Consider the following 18,497-nt stretch of genomic DNA (forward strand, 5'->3'; position numbering starts at 1 on the left):
ATAGATCAAGCTTTTCAGGCTGTATGTACATGCTTGCCAGCAATGCACTGTCCTTTTTGGACATTGTTGTACCTGCATCCTCTTCCATTGTTTTGTTTGATTGTTTGGAAGGATATTTCTCCTCCTCTGTTTCGCTGGACGAAATAATCCCTCTTGTTCGCTTTGATTTATTTGATTGCTTTTCAAGCATATCAAAATGATGATCTATAAAAAGTTCAACGTTTTCTGTGTTATCCAGAGTGTTATTAGCTATAGCCCAATTTCTTCTATTTTAAGATACATTCATGGGACGAATTGTGCCTACTACGCTGCCACCTGCCACGTAATCTCCCCTCAGGGAGGTGGTTCTTACTCTCTGCTCTTCCCGGAGACGGTGGGACCTGAAGTCAACTGTCTGTCACCTAGCTTGCTTCCTGCTCTAGTCTCATGGTAGGCTATGGTTGGGACCAGAGTGCAGAGTGCTAGTCAGCCAGTGGCAGGTATCAAATCCAGGCAGCGTTGGAACAAGGCAAGCTACATAAACACAAGCTTCCTTTTTCCTAAGCATGCACTCCCAAGGTCCTAACGTTGTGGAATGTGATTTCTGTTGTTACTCCTGTTGCAACTGACCCCCTCAATAACAAGGACTTTTCTTGGGATTGTTTTACTGCTTGCCTGTCACATACTGTATGATGCTGAGTGACCAAAACCAGGCTGGTCTGTGGCTGATCATGGTCAGTGGTGCAGTTGCATGTACTGTCTTTGTCCCATTCTCATCTTATCCTTCAATGTCTGACCTAGCGTGCTACTAGATGCGCTAGCCTGGGGAACCAGGACAGCCCTGACTGACAAATGGTGGATTCAGGGAGGGTATCTGATCCTAGATCTGTGCTTAAAGGAAAAATCCCTTGAAAAAGTAGTGTCACTTGTCACATCATCATGATGATGCGAAATAGATAATTTGATGCAAAACGCATCATCATGAGGATGTGGCAAATTACACTTTGCTTCTTGAAAGTCCAATATCTTGAGAACTTTTGGGACTGTATCAACATTGGACTAAAGAAAGAAATGCCTAAATATATTTTTTTGTGGATTTTTCTATTAATGGGAACTCCTGCATCAACCAGCACCTTAACCTAGTTCAGTGTGCTGACTCAGGCCTAGTGAATCTAGATGGTGAGCGTCTTTACTCTTGATGACAGGAGGTGAATTAAGATTCTAGAAGGCTCCACCACCTGCAACTCTGCTGATGCTGCGATCTTTCCGTTGCCATACCAACATCGTTGCTGTTGACACCATCTTGGGAATGCTGCAGTCCTCTCCACATTGCATCTCTTGTTTCTGGCATCTCACTACCACCTCACAATATCAACATCTATTCAGGCTCCTTAATAGATGATAACTATAGTTCATGTTTGTTCCTCATGTCAGCTATGTTCCTTGAGGGCCCCTTACAATTAAAAACACACACACATACACTCTAGACAAAGACTTAATTAACCAGCAGTGTCAAAGAGCTTACCTGCAGGTAGGCAAGGGCTGTCCCCGACCAAAATAAATATTGGTAGATCGAGTCGTTTGTTCTTTCCACCAATCGATTGGTCGAAATTTTCAAATGTGTATTTATTCACCCTATGTTTGAATAAAATCAACTATATGTAGGCTACTTTGCCTGATGCTTTAAGCACTGCAATTACAAATTAAGACACACAAACTACTAAAGAGGGAGCCAGAGATCAATATAACCAGAAGAAAAAAACCTGTTCCCGACCCCCCCTCCTCCCGCTGGCCGCTGCTGCCGGCCTCCACAGATTCTGCCATTACGCTCCTGAAGTTGCCGGTAATAGGCTACACCAGCGGTCGGCAACCTTTTCCATTTGGAGTGCCAAGTTATCGTACCATTTCTACTGATCTGCGTGCCAGTTATGATTTTCATATGCACATTTTCTTGGAACAGTTTCATTTCATTTTTAATAAAGTCTTCAAAGTCTCTAAATTAATGTCATATGATTAATCAAAATTCTATCCAAATGCAAATCTAAAAGTAACTTCTATTGCCATTGCCAATATGTAAAAATAGCCTACATAAAGCCAACAAATAAAAACGATTAACTTGGGTCCAGCCTGAAGCTGGTGCTAGCCAACTTGCAACATTGTATAAAATATTCTGGGCCCTCGAGTTCCCTGGGCCTGTGAGCTCCGGACAGACAGATACAGCTGTAGGCTATTTGTGCAAAGGAAAATAAGTAATCAGGTAGGCCTTTTTTATGACATTTCCACCTGATCAGAGCAAGAAATGTTTTCTCCTTTCATGCTGAGTGGTTATCGAAAGGGAGAGAGCTGGAAATATTTTTCAAATGGGCTACGTTGAGGAACTATTGTCATTCTCAACAGACTTATTTTACTTGCTTTTTGAGGCGATAACATTTATTTTGAGAAGCTCCACAGTGATGGTGAGTTAAGACATCCAAATAGGCACATTTATAAGCCTACATTTGCGTGCAGGCAAGGTAGCCTAGGCCTATGCGTAATCAAGTGTGTGTCCTTACTCAAGATTGACAGGAGCCTCCAAACAAAATACAATAAATTGACAACTTGTAAATGGAATGAAATAAACCAAAACTTTTCCCTCAAGTGTAGCCTAGGTTGTACGCTCTGCAAACAACATGTCCACTCCTACAATGACAACGGTAAGACTGTAATAATAATAATAATAATAATAATAATAATAATGCATTAACAAAAATTACCATAACCAAACAAACAATAGAAATGATGGTAATTAACGGTAAATGTAGTACTGGTGGTAATGGTGTGCCTCCGCAATGGATTAGTCCACTCAGACAGGTGTGAAAGACAGGTGTCTTGTGTTACATTTTTTTAATGTATACATTTGCCACTACTCTACTAAAAAAAATCTCGGTCAACCAACAGCCTATTGACCAAACAATCGACCAGTCGACTAAATAAGGTCAGCCCTAAGGTAGGCTAAAACAAAACGAGCACCTTGTGAGCGCAAACCAGACTCCATGAATTCCACAGGGTGTTGGGTCATACACATTAACAGCATCTACTGAAAAATTATTGTTTGTTCACTGCTGCTAAATGAAATTAAAGGGTAACATACAGTGCCTTCGGAAAGTGTTCAGACCCCTTGACTTTTTTCACATTTTGTTACGTTACAGCCTTATTCTAAAATAGATTTTTTAAATGTGCACAATACCCCATAATGATAAAGCAAAAACAGGTTTTTAGAAATTTTTGCAAATGTATTTATAAAAAAACACAACAGAAATACCTTATTTACATAAGTATTCAGACCCTTTGCTATGAGACTCGAAATTGAGCTCAGTTGCATCCTGTTTCCATTGATCATCCTTGAGATGTTTCTACAACTTGATTGGAGTCCACATGTGGTAAATTCAATTTATTGGACATGATTTGGAAAGGCACACACCTGTCTATATAAGGTCCCACAGTTGACATTGCATGTCAGAGCAAAAACCAAGCCATGAGGTCGAAGGAATTGTCCGTAGAGCTCCGAGACTGGATTGTGTCGAGGCACAGATCTGGGGAAGGGTACCAAAACATTTCTGCAGCATTGAAGGTCCCCAAGAACACAGTGGCCTCCCATCATTCTTAAATGGAAGACGTTTGGAACCATCAAGACTCTTCCTAGAACTGGCCGCCCGGCCAAACTGAGCAATCGGGGGAGAAGGGCCTTGGTCAGGAAGGTAACCAAAGATGAACGTAGCAAAGTACAGAGAGATCCTTGATGAAAACCTGCTCCAGAGCGCTCAGGACCTCAGACTGGGGTGAAGGTTCACCTTCAAACAGGACAACGACCCTAAGCACACAGCCAAGAAAACGCAGGAGTGGCTTCGGGACAAGTCTGAATGTCCTTGAGTGGCCCAGCCAGAGCCTGGACTTGAACCTGATCGAACATCTCTGGAGAGACAAGAAAATAGCTGTGCAGCAACGCTCCCCATCCAACTTGACAGAGCTTAAGAGGATTTGCAGAGAAGAATGGGAGAATCCCCAAATACAGGGGTGCCAAGCTTATAGCGTCATACCCAAGAAGACCCGAGGCTCTAATCGCTGCCAAAGGTGCTTCAACAAAGGACTGAGTAAAGGGTCTGAATACTTATGGAAATATTTCAGTGTTTTATTTTGTATAATTTAGCAAATATTTCTAAAAACCTGTTTTTGCTTTGTCATTATGGGGTATTGTGTGTAGATTTGATGAGGGGGAAAAAAACCATTTAATCAATTTTAGAAAAAGGCTGTAACCTAACAAAATGTGGAAAAAGTCAAGGGGTCTGAATACTTTCCGAAGGCACTGTATGTGTCCGTCTAACACATGTATTGCATACAAAATGGTAACCATGAATATTGGGAGAAAGGATTTAGCAGATACGCCCAAGTTTATGTGCTTATTTATCATAACCTGCTACACTACATGCTGCAGAAATAACTAGGGCCTTGTTTTTTAATGAGTATCATCAATCTAGGGAATGGATGGTTGTGTTTTTCTTTTCACAGGCCATTTACCAGCAGAATGGCAGAAACTTCTGTTTTATTAGTTTGCGGCATCCATCTTTTCCCACGTGCGCGAGACAAAAAGCAGAGCCACACGGCCAGCTACAATGAAACTTCCTCCGTTTGTATCATGGAACAAAAAGAGTGGGAATAACAATGATCCCAGAATGCTTTGCGTTTAACTTCGTTGGAAAGATGTGTATTTTGTGGCCGCCGGGGCCAAAGCCGAGTCAAAGAAATAGTAGGGAACTGGAAGGAATGAGAACTCAATCCATCACATCCTGTAAATTGGGTCTATCTTTATAGCTCTCACTCTGTTTCCACCTCCATCTCTGACACACACTTTCTAGAACTATCTCCGTCTGACGTACTCTCTCGCACACATTCTATCTCTATTACACTCTCTCTCTCTCTCTCTCTCACCTAATGTTGCTGAGCTCCCCCCTTCTTATATGATCAACACTCCTCATTCACTCAGGACACAAACATGAGCGCATACATGCACTTGGACACACACACTGTTGGCCCAGTTCTGAGTGCCTTGCCTGTCAGTGATTCAGTAGAATGCTCCGGCTCAGAGCAGTGTTTATGCTTTTTTAATCATAACTGAAATGGGCAGTGGCATTACACAGTGCTTCACAGAGGAGGCGACCCGCGAAGCACACTAATCCTTATGGCTTGTTGGGAGAGGAGTAGACGTGTGTGTGAGAGAGAGAGAGAGCATTTGGCCTGACGACTCATCCTGAATTTAATTCCGCTGCTCTATTGATCGCTCCATAAATTGTCTAAAACTACCATCCTAGAAGTCATTTGTGCTGACTTTAAAATGAGGGGCATTGTGCAAAACAAATTATTCAGCGATTGGATCGTTTCTAACCGATCAGAATATCAGAGTTGATATCATCGTCATGTAGGCCAACTGTCGGTTTCTGGGACCAATCAGAATGTGTTCCCATTCTAGAAAACATCAGGGAGGAAAGCAAATCCAGACTCATCATGGAGAAGAAACGCTAGTTTGGCCTGGTTTAGACTTTGAGTGCACTTCAACTGCAAATAAAGTTTTAAAAAATGTGACTCCCTCCTTCCTCCCTCTGCCCCCCTCTATACTCCCTCGCTACCTGCATCCTTCATCTACCATCCTTCTTTCCCCCTCCTTCCTTTCTCTCTCTCCTCCTTTACTCCAGGTGCCTTCTGATGACTCGGTGGGTCTGCTGGCAGAGCCCCAGGTAGCCATGTTCTGTGGGAAATTCAACATGCATGTCAACGTCCAGAGTGGCAAGTGGGAGTCGGATCCCTTCGGCACCAAGAGCTGCATCGGAACCAAGGAGGGCATCCTGCAGTACTGCCAGGAGGTAGGAGGAGAGGGGGGGATGAGAGGAAGGGATAGGTGGAAGAGGCATCAGGTGAGTGAGGGAGGGTGGGAGTAGAGGGAGGGAGAGGTGGAGGAGAGGGAGGGAGAGTGAGGGAGGGAGAGAGGTAGGTGGGATGGAGAGGTGGGAGGGAGAGTGGAAGGAGAGGTAGGAGGGAGGTGTAGGTGGGGGAGGGAGGGGGAAGTGAGAAGAGAGGGAGAGGTGGGAGGGATAGGTGGTGGGAGGGAGAAAATAATGAGTGGTAGGAGATAGGGGGGAAAGGAGTGTGGAAGAGGGTGGTTGAGTGGGAAGATAGAGGGGTGGAAACAGAATGAGATTAGGGAGAGAAAAAGGAACAAGGGAAGTGATAGGAAAGGGGGAGGTCTGAGGTAAATGTCTGCAATATGAAACCCATAGAAAACAACTGTGTGAAGTACATTCATTGAACCCTGCTCCTTCCCCCAGGTGTACCCTGAGCTCCAGATCACTAACGTGGTGGAGGCCAACCAGCCAGTCAGCATTCAGAACTGGTGCAAGAAGGGACGCAAGGAGTGTAGTAGTCACACACACATCGTGGTGCCCTACCGCTGCCTGGGTAAGCTCTGTGTGTGGATAGGATAGGACAACGTTTAATGTCCTTGAGGGGAAAATTGGCTTAGACACACAGTACCGCTGTATACAAAATAGTCACACTCAACATAATACATACATTGCACGTTAGCTCTGTCATACACATTGTACACTTCTCGTATAGCCACATACATGATACATATTGCACATTTTCCTTACATATTCTGTCAGTGGCACTAACACAGCATGCGTGCTTGTGTGTGTGAGACTCATTAATCTGTGTGTTTTGCAGTTGGGGAGTTTGTGAGTGATGCCCTGCTGGTTCCTGATAAGTGCAAGTTCCTGCACCAGGAGAGAATGGACATGTGTGAGAGCCACCTGCACTGGCACACCGTGGCTAAAGAGGTCAGGACACTTGCTTTTCACTTGACTTAAACGCAATTCTGTTGTGTTCAGGTATGCTGCTCTCCAGTCTCTTCTCTCCAGTCTCTCCTCTATCGATCTAGTATTCTCTCTCTCTTTTTCTCTTTTTATCCATCTATCCATCCATCCATCCATCCTATATTTTTCTCTCCTGTCTCAGTTCAATTCAAAGGGCTTTATTGGCATGGGAAACATAAGTTTACATTGCCAAAGCAAGTGAAATAGATAATAAACAAAAGTCTAATAAAATGTAAACATTACACTAAAAAAATAATAAAATATCATATTAAGGCTGTATACAGTGTTGTAATGATGTGCAAATAGTTAAAGTACAAAAGGGAAAATAAATAAACATAAAGATGGGTTGTATTTACAATGGTGTTTGTTTTTCACTGGTTGCCCTTTTCTTGTTGCAAAAGGTCACAAATATTGCTGCTGTGATGGCACGCTGTGGTATTTCACCCAATAGATATGGGAGTTTATCAAAATTTGATTTGTTTTTTAATTCTTTGTGGGTCTGTGTAATCTGAGGGAAATATGTCTCTCTAATATGGTCATACATTTGACAGGAGGTTAGGAAGTGCAGCTCAGTTTCCACCTCATTTTGTGGGCAGTGTGCACATAGCCTGTCTTCTCTTGAGAGCCAGGTCTGCCTACGGCAAGGCTATGTTCACTGAGTCTGTACATAGTCAAAGCTTTCCTTAAGTTTGGGTCAGTCACAGTGGTCAGGTATTCTGCTACTGTGTAGTCTCTGTTTAGAGCCAAATAGCATTCTAGTTTGCTCAGTTTTTTTGTTAATTCTTCCCAATGTGTCAAGTAATTATCTTTTTGATTTCTCATGATTTGGTTGGGTCTAATTGTGTTGTTGTCCTTGTGCTCTGTTTGTGAACAGAGCCCCAGGACCAGCTTGCTTAGGGGACTCTTCTCCAGATTAATCTCTCTGTAGGTGATGGCTTTGTTATGAAAGGTTTGGGAATCGCTTCCATTTAGGTGGTTGTAGAATTTAACGGCTCTTTTCTGGATTTTGATAATTAGCGGGTATCGGCCTAATTCTGCTCTGCATGCATTATTTGGTGTTTTGCGTTGTACACTGAGGATATTTTTGCACAATTCTGAATGTAGAATCTCAATTTGGTGTTTGTCCCATTTTGTTAATTATTGGATGGTGAGCAGACCCCAGACCTCACAGCCATAAATGGTAATGGGTTCTATAACTGACTCAAGTATCTTTAGCCAGATCCTAATTGGTATGTTAAATGTTATGTTCTCTCCTCTCTCTAGCTCTATAGTATTCTCTCCTCTCTTTCTCTTGTTCTATCATCTATCTATCTATTATCTATCTATCTAGTATTCTCTCTATCTACTATTCTCTCCTCTCTCTATCTAGTATTCTCTCCTATCTAGCTAGTATTTTATCTATCTAGTATTCTCATCTATCTAGTATTCTCTCCTATGTATTTAGTATTCTCTCCTATCTATCTAGTATTTTATCTATCTAGTATTCTCTTCTATCAAGTATTCTCTGATATATATATATATATATATATATATATATATATATATATATATATATCTAGTATTCTCTCCTATCTATTTAGTATTCTCTCCTATCTATTTAGTATTCTCTCCTATCTATCTAGTATTCTCTCCTATATATATAGGATTCTCTCTATCTAGTATTATCTCCTCTATCTATCTAGTATTCTCTCCTATCTATCTAGTATTTTATCAATCTAGTGTTCTCTTCTATCTAGTATTCTCTTCTATCAATCTAGTATTCTCTTCTATCTATCTAGTATTCTCTCCTATCTATATAGTATTCTCTCCTATCTATCTAGTATTTTATCTATCTAGGATTCTCTCCTATATATCTAGTATTCTCTTCTATGAAGTATTCTCTCCTCTATCTAGTATTCTCTATTTTCTTTATCTAGTATTTTCTCCTTTATCTAGTATTCTATCCTATATATCTAGTATTCTCTCTATCTAGTATTCTTTCCTATCTATTTAGTATTCTCTCCTATCTATCTAGTATTCTCTCCTATATTTACATTTAGATTTGTCATTTAGCAGACGCTCTTATCCAGAGCGACTTACAAATTGGTGCATTCAACTTAGGATAGCCAGTGGGACAACCACCACTGGGGGAGGGGGGTGTAAAAGGATTACTGTTATACTATTCCAGGTATTCCTTAAAGAGGTAGGGTTTCAAGTGTCTCCGGAAGGTGGTCAGTGACTCCGCTGTCGTGGGGGAGCTTGTTCCACCATTAGGGTGCCAGAGCAGCGAATAGCTTTGACTGGGCTGAGCGGGTACTGTGCTTCCGTAGAGGTAGGGGGGCTAGCAGGCCAGAGGTGGATGAACGTAGTGCCCTCGTTTGGGTGTAGGGTCTGATCAGAGCCTGAAGGTAAGGAGGTGCCGTTCCCCTCACAGCTCCGTAGGCAAGCACCATGGTTTTGTAGTAGATGCGAGCTTCAACTGGAAGCCAGTGGAGTGTGCGGAGGAGCGGGGTGACATGAGAGAACTTGGGAAGGTTGAACACCAAATGGGCTGCAGCGTTCTGGATAAGTTGTAGGGGTTTAATGGCACAGGCAGGGAGCCCAGCCAACAGCGAGTTGCAGTAATCCAGACGGGAGATGACAAGTGCCTGGATTAGGACCTGTGCCGCTTTCTGTGTAAGGTAGGGTTGTACTCTGCGAATGTTGTAGAGCATGAACCTGCAGGATCGGGTCACCGCTTTGATGTTAGCGGAGAACGACAGGGTATTGTCCAGGGTCACGCCAAGGTTCTTTGCACTCTGGGAGGAGGACACAATGGAGTTGTCAACCGTGATGGCGAGATCATGGCGCGGGCAGTCCTTCCCCGGGAGGAAGAGCAGCTCCGTCTTGCCGAGGTGGTGATCCGACATCCACACTGATATGTCTGCCAGACATGCAGAGATGCGATTCGCCACCTGGTTATCAGAAGGGGGAAAGGAGAAAATGAATTGTGTGTCGTCTGCGTAGCAATGATAGGAGAGACCATGTGAGGATATGACAGAGCCAAGTGACTTGGTGTATAGAGAGAATAGGAGAGGGCCTAGAACTGAGCCCTGGGGGACACCAGTGGTGAGAGCACGTGGTGCGGAGACAGATTCTCGCCACGCCACCTGGTAGGAGCGACCTGTGAGGTAGGACGCAATCCCAAGAGTGAGCAGCGCCGGAGATGCCCAACTCCGAGAGGGTGGAGAGGAGAATATTATGGTTCACAGTATCAAAGGCAGCAGATAGGTCTAGAAGGATAAGAGCAGAGGAGAGAGAGTTAGCTTTTGCAGTGCGGAGAGCCTCCGTGACACAGAGAAGAGCAGTCTCAGTTGAATGACCAGTCTTGAAACCTGACTGGTTTGGATCAAGAAGGTCTTTCTGAGAGAGATAGCAGGAGAGTTGACTAGAGACGGCACGCTCAAGAGTTTTGGAGAGAAAAGAAAGAAGGGATACTGGTCTGTAGTTGTTGACATCGGAGGGATCGAGTGTAGGTTTTTTGAGGAGGGGTGCAACTCTCGCTCTCTTGAAGACAGAAGGGACATAGCCAGCGGTCAAGGATGAGTTGATGAGCGAGGTGAGGTAAGGGAGAAGGTCTCCGGAAATGGTCTGGAGAAGAGAGGAGGGGATAGGGTCAAGCGGGCAGGTTGTTGGGCGGCCGGCCGTCACAAGTCGCAAGATTTCATCTGGAGAGAGAGGGGAGAAAGAAGTCAAAGCATAGGGTAGGGCAGTGTGAGCAGGACCAGCGGTGTCATTTGACTTAATAAATGAGGATCGGATATCGTCAACCTTCTTTTCAAAATGGTTGACGAAGTCATCCACAGAGAGGGAGGAGGGAGGAGGAGGAGGATTCATCAGGGAGATGAAGGTGGCAAAGAGCTTCCTAGGGTTAGAGGCAGAGGCTTGAAATTTAGAGTGGTAGAAAGTGGCTTTAGCAGCAGAAACAGAGGAAGAAAATGTAGAGCGGAGGGAGTGAAAAAATGAAAGGTCCACAGGGAGTCTAGTTTTCCTCAATTTCCGCTCGGCTGCCCGGAGCCCTGTTCTGTGAGCTCGCAATGAGTCGTCAAGCCACGGAGCAGGAGGGGAGGACTGAGCCGGCCGGGAGGATAGGGGACATAGAGAGTCAAAAGATGCAGAAAGGGAGGAGAGGAGGGTTGAGGAGACAGAATCAGGAGATCGGAGGGAGAAGGATTTAGCAGAGGGAAGAGATGATAGGATGGAAGAGGAGAGAGTAGCGGGAGAGAGAGAGCGAAGGTCGCGACGGCGCATTACCATCTGAGTAGGGGCAGAGTGAGTAGTGTTGGAGGAGAGCGAGAGAGAAAAGGATACAAAGTAGTGGTCGGAGACTTGGAGGGGAGTTGCAGTGAGATTAGTAGAAGAACAGCACAAGTCAAGCGTATTGCCTGACTTGTGAGTAGGGGGGGACAGTGAGAGGGTGAGGTCAAAAGAGGAAAGGAGTGGAGTGAAGGAGGCAGAGAGAAATGAGTCAAAGGCAGACGTAGGGAGGTTAAAGTCACCCAGAACTGTGAGGGGTGAGCCATCCTCAGGAAAGGAACTTATCAAGGTGTCAAGCTCATTGATGAACTCTCCAAGGGAACCTGGAGGGCGATAAATGATAAGGATGTTAAGCTTGAATGTGCTAATGACTGTGACAGCATGGAATTCAAATGAGGAGATAGACAAATGGGTCAGGGGGAAAAGAGAGAATGTCCACTTGGGATAGATGAGGTTTCCTGTGCCACCGCCGCGCTGACCAGATGCTCTCAGGGTATGCGAGAACACATGATCAGACGAGGAAAGAGCAGTAGGAGTAGCAGTGTTTTCTGTGGTAATCCATGTTTCCGGCAGCGCCAAGAAGTCGAGGGACTGGAGGGTAGCATAGGCTGAGATGAACTCTGCCTTGTTGGCCGCAGAACGGCAGTTCCAGAGGCTGCCAGAGACCTGGAACTCCACATGGGTCGTGCGCGCAGGGACCACCAGATTAGAGTGGCAGCAGCCACGCGGTGTGAAGCGTTTGTATGGCCTGTGCAGAGAGGAGAGAACAGGGATAGACAGACACATAGTTGACAGGCTACAGAAAAGGCTACAATAATGCAAAAGAAATCGGAATAAAATTAACTAAACATCTGGGGAAGCGAGAGAGCGGGGCCTCCCTCACTTACCTTTCACTAAAACTCTCAAATATAACTCTCCCAACTTCCACTTTAGAAATTATAATTGTTGTAAACTACAGCGGTTCAATGTTTTCTAGGAATAGACTCTAACTTAGTTTATTCAGCTAGCCAACTTGGTACAGTATTATTCTGTGAAAACTGCCCAGGGCACCGTATCCTATGACGCCATAGCTAACTAGCATGCTAGCATCCAATAACACACGGTTTAGCACCAATACTTGGTTACAACAAACTACCAATAGTGTGTTAACACACTAAACAGATAATTTGTGTCCGTGTCTAGTTCCTTTCATAACGCAGAAATAATTAAACGTTGGCTAGCTAGCACAAAGTCAGTCATGCTAACTACACAAGTGGACTACACATCTCGAATGTTCAGAAAGTGAAGTTTTACGTTGCAAAATTCTCATTGACTAAAATTATATTGTATTTAGTTGCTACAGTACTGCTAGCTGGTAGTGTTGGCTAGCTAGCAATGGCTGCAGTATTGACTTTGTTTGAAAAACTGGCTAGCTAACCTCGATAGTTTCTCTATACTACACCTTTATCTTTGAAACAAAGACAACTATGTAGCTAGCTAACATTACACTAATGAAATCGTTGTAATGTAATGTGTGTCATATTACCTGCGGAGCAAAGTACAGCATGACTACTCACTCCAACCCCAATCATATCTAGTGTTCTCTCCAATCTATCTAGTATTCTCTTCTATCAAGTATTCTCTCCTCTATCTAGCATTATATGTATCTAGTATTCTCTCTCTAGTATTATTTCCTCTCTCTCTATCTAGCTCCTGAGTGGCGCAGTGGTCTAAGGCACTGCATCGCAGTGCAAAACTGTTCCACTAGATCCTGGTTCGAATCCAGGCTCTGTCGCAGCCGGCCGCAACCGGGAGACTCATGGGCGGCGCACAATTGGCCCAGCGTCGTCCAGGGTAGGGGAGGGAATGGCCGGTAGGGATGTAGCTCAGTTGATAGAGCATGGCGTTTGCAACGCCAGGGTTGTGGGTTCGTTTCCCACAGGGGGCCAGTATAAAAAAAAAAAATAATAATAATATGTAAGTCGCTCTGGATAAGAGCGTCTGCTAAATGACTAAAATGTAAATGTAAATGTAGTATTCCCTCTATCTAGAATTCTCTCTATCTACATTTACATTTACATTTTAGTCATTTAGCAGACGCGCTTATCCAGTATTCTCTCTATCTAGTATTCTCTATCTATCTAGTATTCTCTCCTTTCTTTATCGAGTATTCTCTCCTATATATCTAGTATTCTTTGTATCTAGTATTCTCTCTCTAGTATTCTGTCTCCTCTCTCTATCTAGAATTATCTTTATCTAGTATTCTCTCCTATCTATCTAGTATTCTCTCCTATCTATCTAGTATTTTCTCTATCTAGTATTCTCTCCTATCTATCTAGTATTCTCTCCTATCTATCTAGTATTCTATTTATCTAGTATTCTCTCTCTAGTATTCTCTCTTATCTATCTAGTATTCTCTCCTTTCTTTATCGAGTTTTCTCTCCTATATATCTAGTATTCTTTGTATCTAGTATTCTCTCTATCTTTCCTCTCTCTCTATCTAATATTTTCTCTATCTAGTATTCTCTCCTATCTATCTAGTATTCTCTCCTATCTATCTGGTATCTCTTCTATCTATCTAGTATTCTCTCCTGTCTATCTAGTATTCTCTCCTATATACAGTGGGGAGAACAAGTATTTGATACACTGCCAATTTTATCTATCTAGTATTCTCTCCTTTCTTTATCGAGTTTTCTCTCCTATATATCTAGTATTATTTGTATCTAGTATTCTCTCTCTAGTATTCTTTCTTCTCTCTCTATCTAGAATTATCTTTATCTAGTATTCTCTCCTATCTATCTAGTATTCTCTCCTATCTATCTAGTATTCTCTTCTATCAAGTATTCTCTCCTCTATCTAGCATTCTATGTATCTAGTATTCTCTCTCTAGTATTATTTCCTCTCTCTCTATCTAGTATTCCCTCTATCTAGAATTCTCTCTATCTACATTTACATTTACATTTTAGTCATTTAGCAGACGCGCTTATCCAGTATTCTCTCTATCTAGTATTCTCTATCTATCTAGTATTCTCTCCTTTCTTTATCGAGTATTCTCTCCTATATATCTAGTATTCTTTGTATCTAGTATTCTCTCTCTAGTATTCTTTCTTCTCTCTCTATCTAGAATTCTCTCTATCTAGTATTCTCTCCTATCTATCTAGTATTCTCTCCTATCTATCTAGTATTTTCTATATCTAGTATTCTCTCCTATCTATCTAGTATTCTCTCCTATCTATCTAGTATTCTATTTATCTAGTATTCTCTCTCTAGTATTCTCTCCTTTCTTTATCGAGTTTTCTCTCCTATATATCTAGTATTCTCTCTATCTAATATTTTCTCTATCTAGTATTCTCTCCTATCTATCTAGTATTCTCTCCTATCTATCTGGTATCTCTTCTATCCATCTATCTAGTATTCTCTCCTCTATCTATCTAGTATTCTCTCCTGTCTATCTAGTATTCTCTCCTATATACAGTGGGGAGAACAAGTATTTGATACACTGCCGATTTTATCTATCTAGTATTCTCTCCTTTCTTTATCGAGTTTTCTCTCCTATATATCTAGTATTATTTGTATCTAGTATTCTCTCTCTAGTATTCTTTCTTCTCTCTCTATCTAAAATTATCTTTATCTAGTATTCTCTCCTATCTATCTAGTATTCTCTCCTATCTATCTAGTATTCTATTTATCTAGTATTCTCTCTCTAGTATTCTCTCATCTATCTAGTATTCTCTCTATCTAGTATTCTTTCCTCTTTCTATCTATTATTTTCTCTATCTAGTATTCTCTCATACCTATCTAGTATTCTCTTCTCTCTATCTATTATTCTTTCCTATCTATCTATAATTCTCTATCTAGTATTATCTCCTATCTAGCATTCTCTCTTCTCTCTATCTAGTGTTATCTCCTTTCTTTATCTAGTATTCTCTCCTATCTATCTAGTATTTTCTCTATATATCTAGTATTCTCTCCTATCTATCTCGTATTCTCTCTATCTAGTATTATCTATCTAGTATTCAAATCAAATCAAATCAAATCAAATTTTATTGGTCACATGCGCCGAATACAACAGGTGCAGACATTACAGTGAAATGCTTACTTACAGCCCTTAACCAACAGTGCATTTATTTTAAACAAAAAAAGTCAGAATAAAACAACAACAAAAAAAGTGTTGAGAAAAAAAGAGCAGAAGTAAAATAAAGTGACAGTAGGGAGGCTATATATACAGGGGGGTACCGTTGCAGAGTCAATGTGCGGGGGCACCGGCTAGTTGAGGTAGTTGAGGTAATATGTACATGTGGGTAGAGTTAAAGTGACTATGCATAAATACTTAACAGAGTAGCAGCAGCATAAAAAGGATGGGGTGGGGGGGCAGTGCAAATAGTCCGGGTAGCCATGATTAGCTGTTCAGGAGTCTTATGGCTTGGGGATAGAAGCTGTTGAGAAGTCTTTTGGACCTAGACTTGGCACTATGGTACCGCTTGCCGTGCGGTAGCAGAGAGAACAGTCTATGACTAGGGTGGCTGGAGTCTTTGACAATTTTGAGGGCCTTCCTCTGACACCGCCTGGTATAGAGGTCCTGGATGGCAGGAAGCTTTGCCCCAGTGATGTACTGGGCCGTACGCACTACCCTCTGTAGTGCCTTGCGGTCAGAGGCCAAGCAGTTGCCATACCAGGCGGTGATGCAACCAGTCAGGATGCTCTCGATGGTGCAGCTGTAGAATTTTTTGAGGATCTGAGGACCCATGCCAAATCTTTTTAGTCTCCTGAGGGGGAATAGGCTTTGTCGTGCCCTCTTCACGACTGTCTTGGTGTGTTTGGACCATGATAGTTCGTTGGTGATGTGGACACCAAGGAACTTGAAGCTCTCAACCTGTTCCACTACAGCCCCGTCGATGAGAATGGGGGCGTGCTCAGTCCTCTTTTTTTTCCTGTAGTCCACAATCATCTCCTTTGTCTTGGTCACGTTGAGGGAGAGGTTGTTGTCCTGGCACCACACGGCCAGATCTCTGACCTCCTCCCTATAGGCTGTCTCATCGTTGTCGGTGATCAGGCCTACCACTGTTGTCTCGTCGGCAAACGTAATGATGGTGTTGGAGTCGTGCCTGGCCATGCAGTCATGGGTAAACAGAGAGTACAGGAGGGGACTGAGCACGCACCCCTGAGGGGCCCCCGTGTTGAGGATCAGTGTAGCAGATGTGTTGTTACCTACCCTTACCACCTGGGGGCGGCCGTCAGGAAGTCCAGGATCCAGTTGCAGAGGGAGGTGTTTAGTCCCAGGATCCTTAGCTTAGTGATGAGCTTAGAGGGCACTATGGTGTTGAATGCTGAGCTGTAGTCAATGAATAGCATTCTCACGTAGGTGTTCCTCTTGTCCAGGTGGGAAAGGGCAGTGTGGAGTGCGATAGAGATTGCATCATCTGTGGATCTGTTGGGGCGGTATGCAAATTGGAGTGGGTCTAGGGTTTCTGGGATTATGCTGTTGATGTGAGCCATGACCAGTCTTTCAAAGCACTTCATGGCTACAGACGTCAGTGCTACGGGTCGGTAGTCATTTAGGCAGGTTATCTTAGAGTTATTGGGCACGGGGACTATGGTGGTCTGCTTGAAACATGTTGGTATTACAGACTCAGTCAGGGACATGTTGAAAATGTCAGTGAAGACACTTGCCAGTTGGTCAGCACATGCTCGGAGTACACGTCCTGGTAATCCGTCTGGCCCTGCGGCCTTGTGAATGTTGACCTGCTTAAAAGTCTTACTCACATCGGCTACGGAGAGCGTGATCACATAGTCTCTCCTCTATCTATCTAGTATTCTCTCCTATCTAGTATTCTCTCCTATCTAGTATTTTATCTATCTAGTATCTCTTCTGTCTTTCTAGTATTATCTTCTATCTATCTAGTATTCTCTCTCTAGTATTCTTTCCTTTCTCTTTATCTAATATTTTCTCTATCTAGTATTCTCTCCTATCTATCTATTATTCTCTCATATCTATCTATTATTCTCTCCTTTCTTTATCTAGTATTCTCTCTAGTATTCTCTCCTATCTATCTAGTATTCTCTCTAGTATTCTCTTCTATCTATCTAGTATTCTCTCCATCTATTATTCTCTCCTTTCTTTATCTAGTATTCTCTCCTATCCAGTGGCGGCTCCTGAAAAAATTCTCAGGGGGGGCAATTTTTCTGATGATTTAGGTGACCTACACACATTTAAAAAAAGATATGTCCAGCAACAACATGAAGACAGGGGCAGCATATAAGTCAATACTGATATACACATTACTTGCTTCAAAAAGGCCTCATGGTTGAATTGGAAATATGTGCACCTGAGCATAATTCACAACAAGCAAGCAGGAGCTTTTGATAGAGGCTACTGAAAACATTGATGCAAGTTATTGGTAATAAGAAATTTTTATAGACTTCCATATTCTGCCCTCTTGTATAGATTTGTGAAAATGAACAGTGATAGACATTTTGCCTGAAAACAGAATTTGAAAATAATTTATAGAAAAGGTAAACACAGCTATCTGTATGGCTTTGTAAAAATGAACAACCATATTCTGGCCAATTGTATAGATTTGTAAATATGAACAACCATATTCTGGCCAATTGTATAGATTTGTAAAAATGAACATGAACAGATTTTTTTTTTTTTTTTCCTTAAAAAAAAATGAAAATTAACTATTTTAAACAACATCAACTGTGAACTGATTTGGGCGTGTGTGTGTTAAAGAGACAGACAGGGAGGGACAAAGAGCGAGAGAGGCTACATTACTTGTACTGAAACTGTTCTCTTCTCTCTTTCAATGCAGCAAAGCGGTCAATGACTTTCTCATTGAAATCAGGCATGCTGAGGACTAGTTCCCTCTCCATGGAAAGCATGGCCAGTGCATTCAGACGTTCCTGGCCCATTGAATTTTGCAGGAATGTCTTAACTCGTGTCAAAGTTGAGAAACATCTCTCAGCTTCAGCTGTTGTCATGGGAGTAGTTATGAGGATGTTCAACAGAGTCACAGTCTCAGAGAACGTCTCCTGGAGGTTGTAGCTCATGAGAACCTGGTACAGTGCCAGTGCACCACAGCAGCCCTTGAATTCAGGATTCTCATAGATCAGAGATAGTTCTGTCTTGAGCTTTGCCTTGCTCAGCATGGGGTATGCATTCACAGTGGCATTCAGAGCCTCATCAGGAAATGAATGGCAGTACCTTTCAAACATGTCTGCTTGCAGTAAGGTAGCACTCACAAGGTGGCCAGAGAAAGAGAACCTTTCTTTAGTGTGATCCAGGATGGTGTTGCAGACCTCTTCAGACAGCCTCTGCTTCTCCTCTTCTCTCAAAGCTGTTCTGGGTCTTTTGGCTCCTGT

General features: G+C 42.7%; 1 protein-coding gene across 2 annotated transcripts in view; it reads left to right on the forward strand.

Moving 5' to 3' along the window:
* Nucleotides 1–18,497, forward strand: part of LOC311143917 (amyloid-beta A4 protein-like) — a 59,545-nt gene that overhangs the window by 15,769 nt on the left and 25,279 nt on the right. For both annotated transcript variants that reach the window (XM_084179794.1, XM_084179793.1), the window contains exons 2-4: nt 5,706–5,873; nt 6,336–6,465; nt 6,733–6,845. In XM_084179794.1, coding sequence (XP_084035920.1) covers nt 5,706–5,873; nt 6,336–6,465; nt 6,733–6,845 — 411 coding nt within the window. The remainder of the gene's footprint in view (nt 1–5,705; nt 5,874–6,335; nt 6,466–6,732; nt 6,846–18,497) is intronic.

The sequence above is a fragment of the Coregonus lavaretus genome (genome assembly GCF_964263955.1).
Source record: "Coregonus lavaretus genome assembly, chromosome: 16".
NCBI lineage: Eukaryota > Metazoa > Chordata > Actinopteri > Salmoniformes > Salmonidae > Coregonus > Coregonus lavaretus.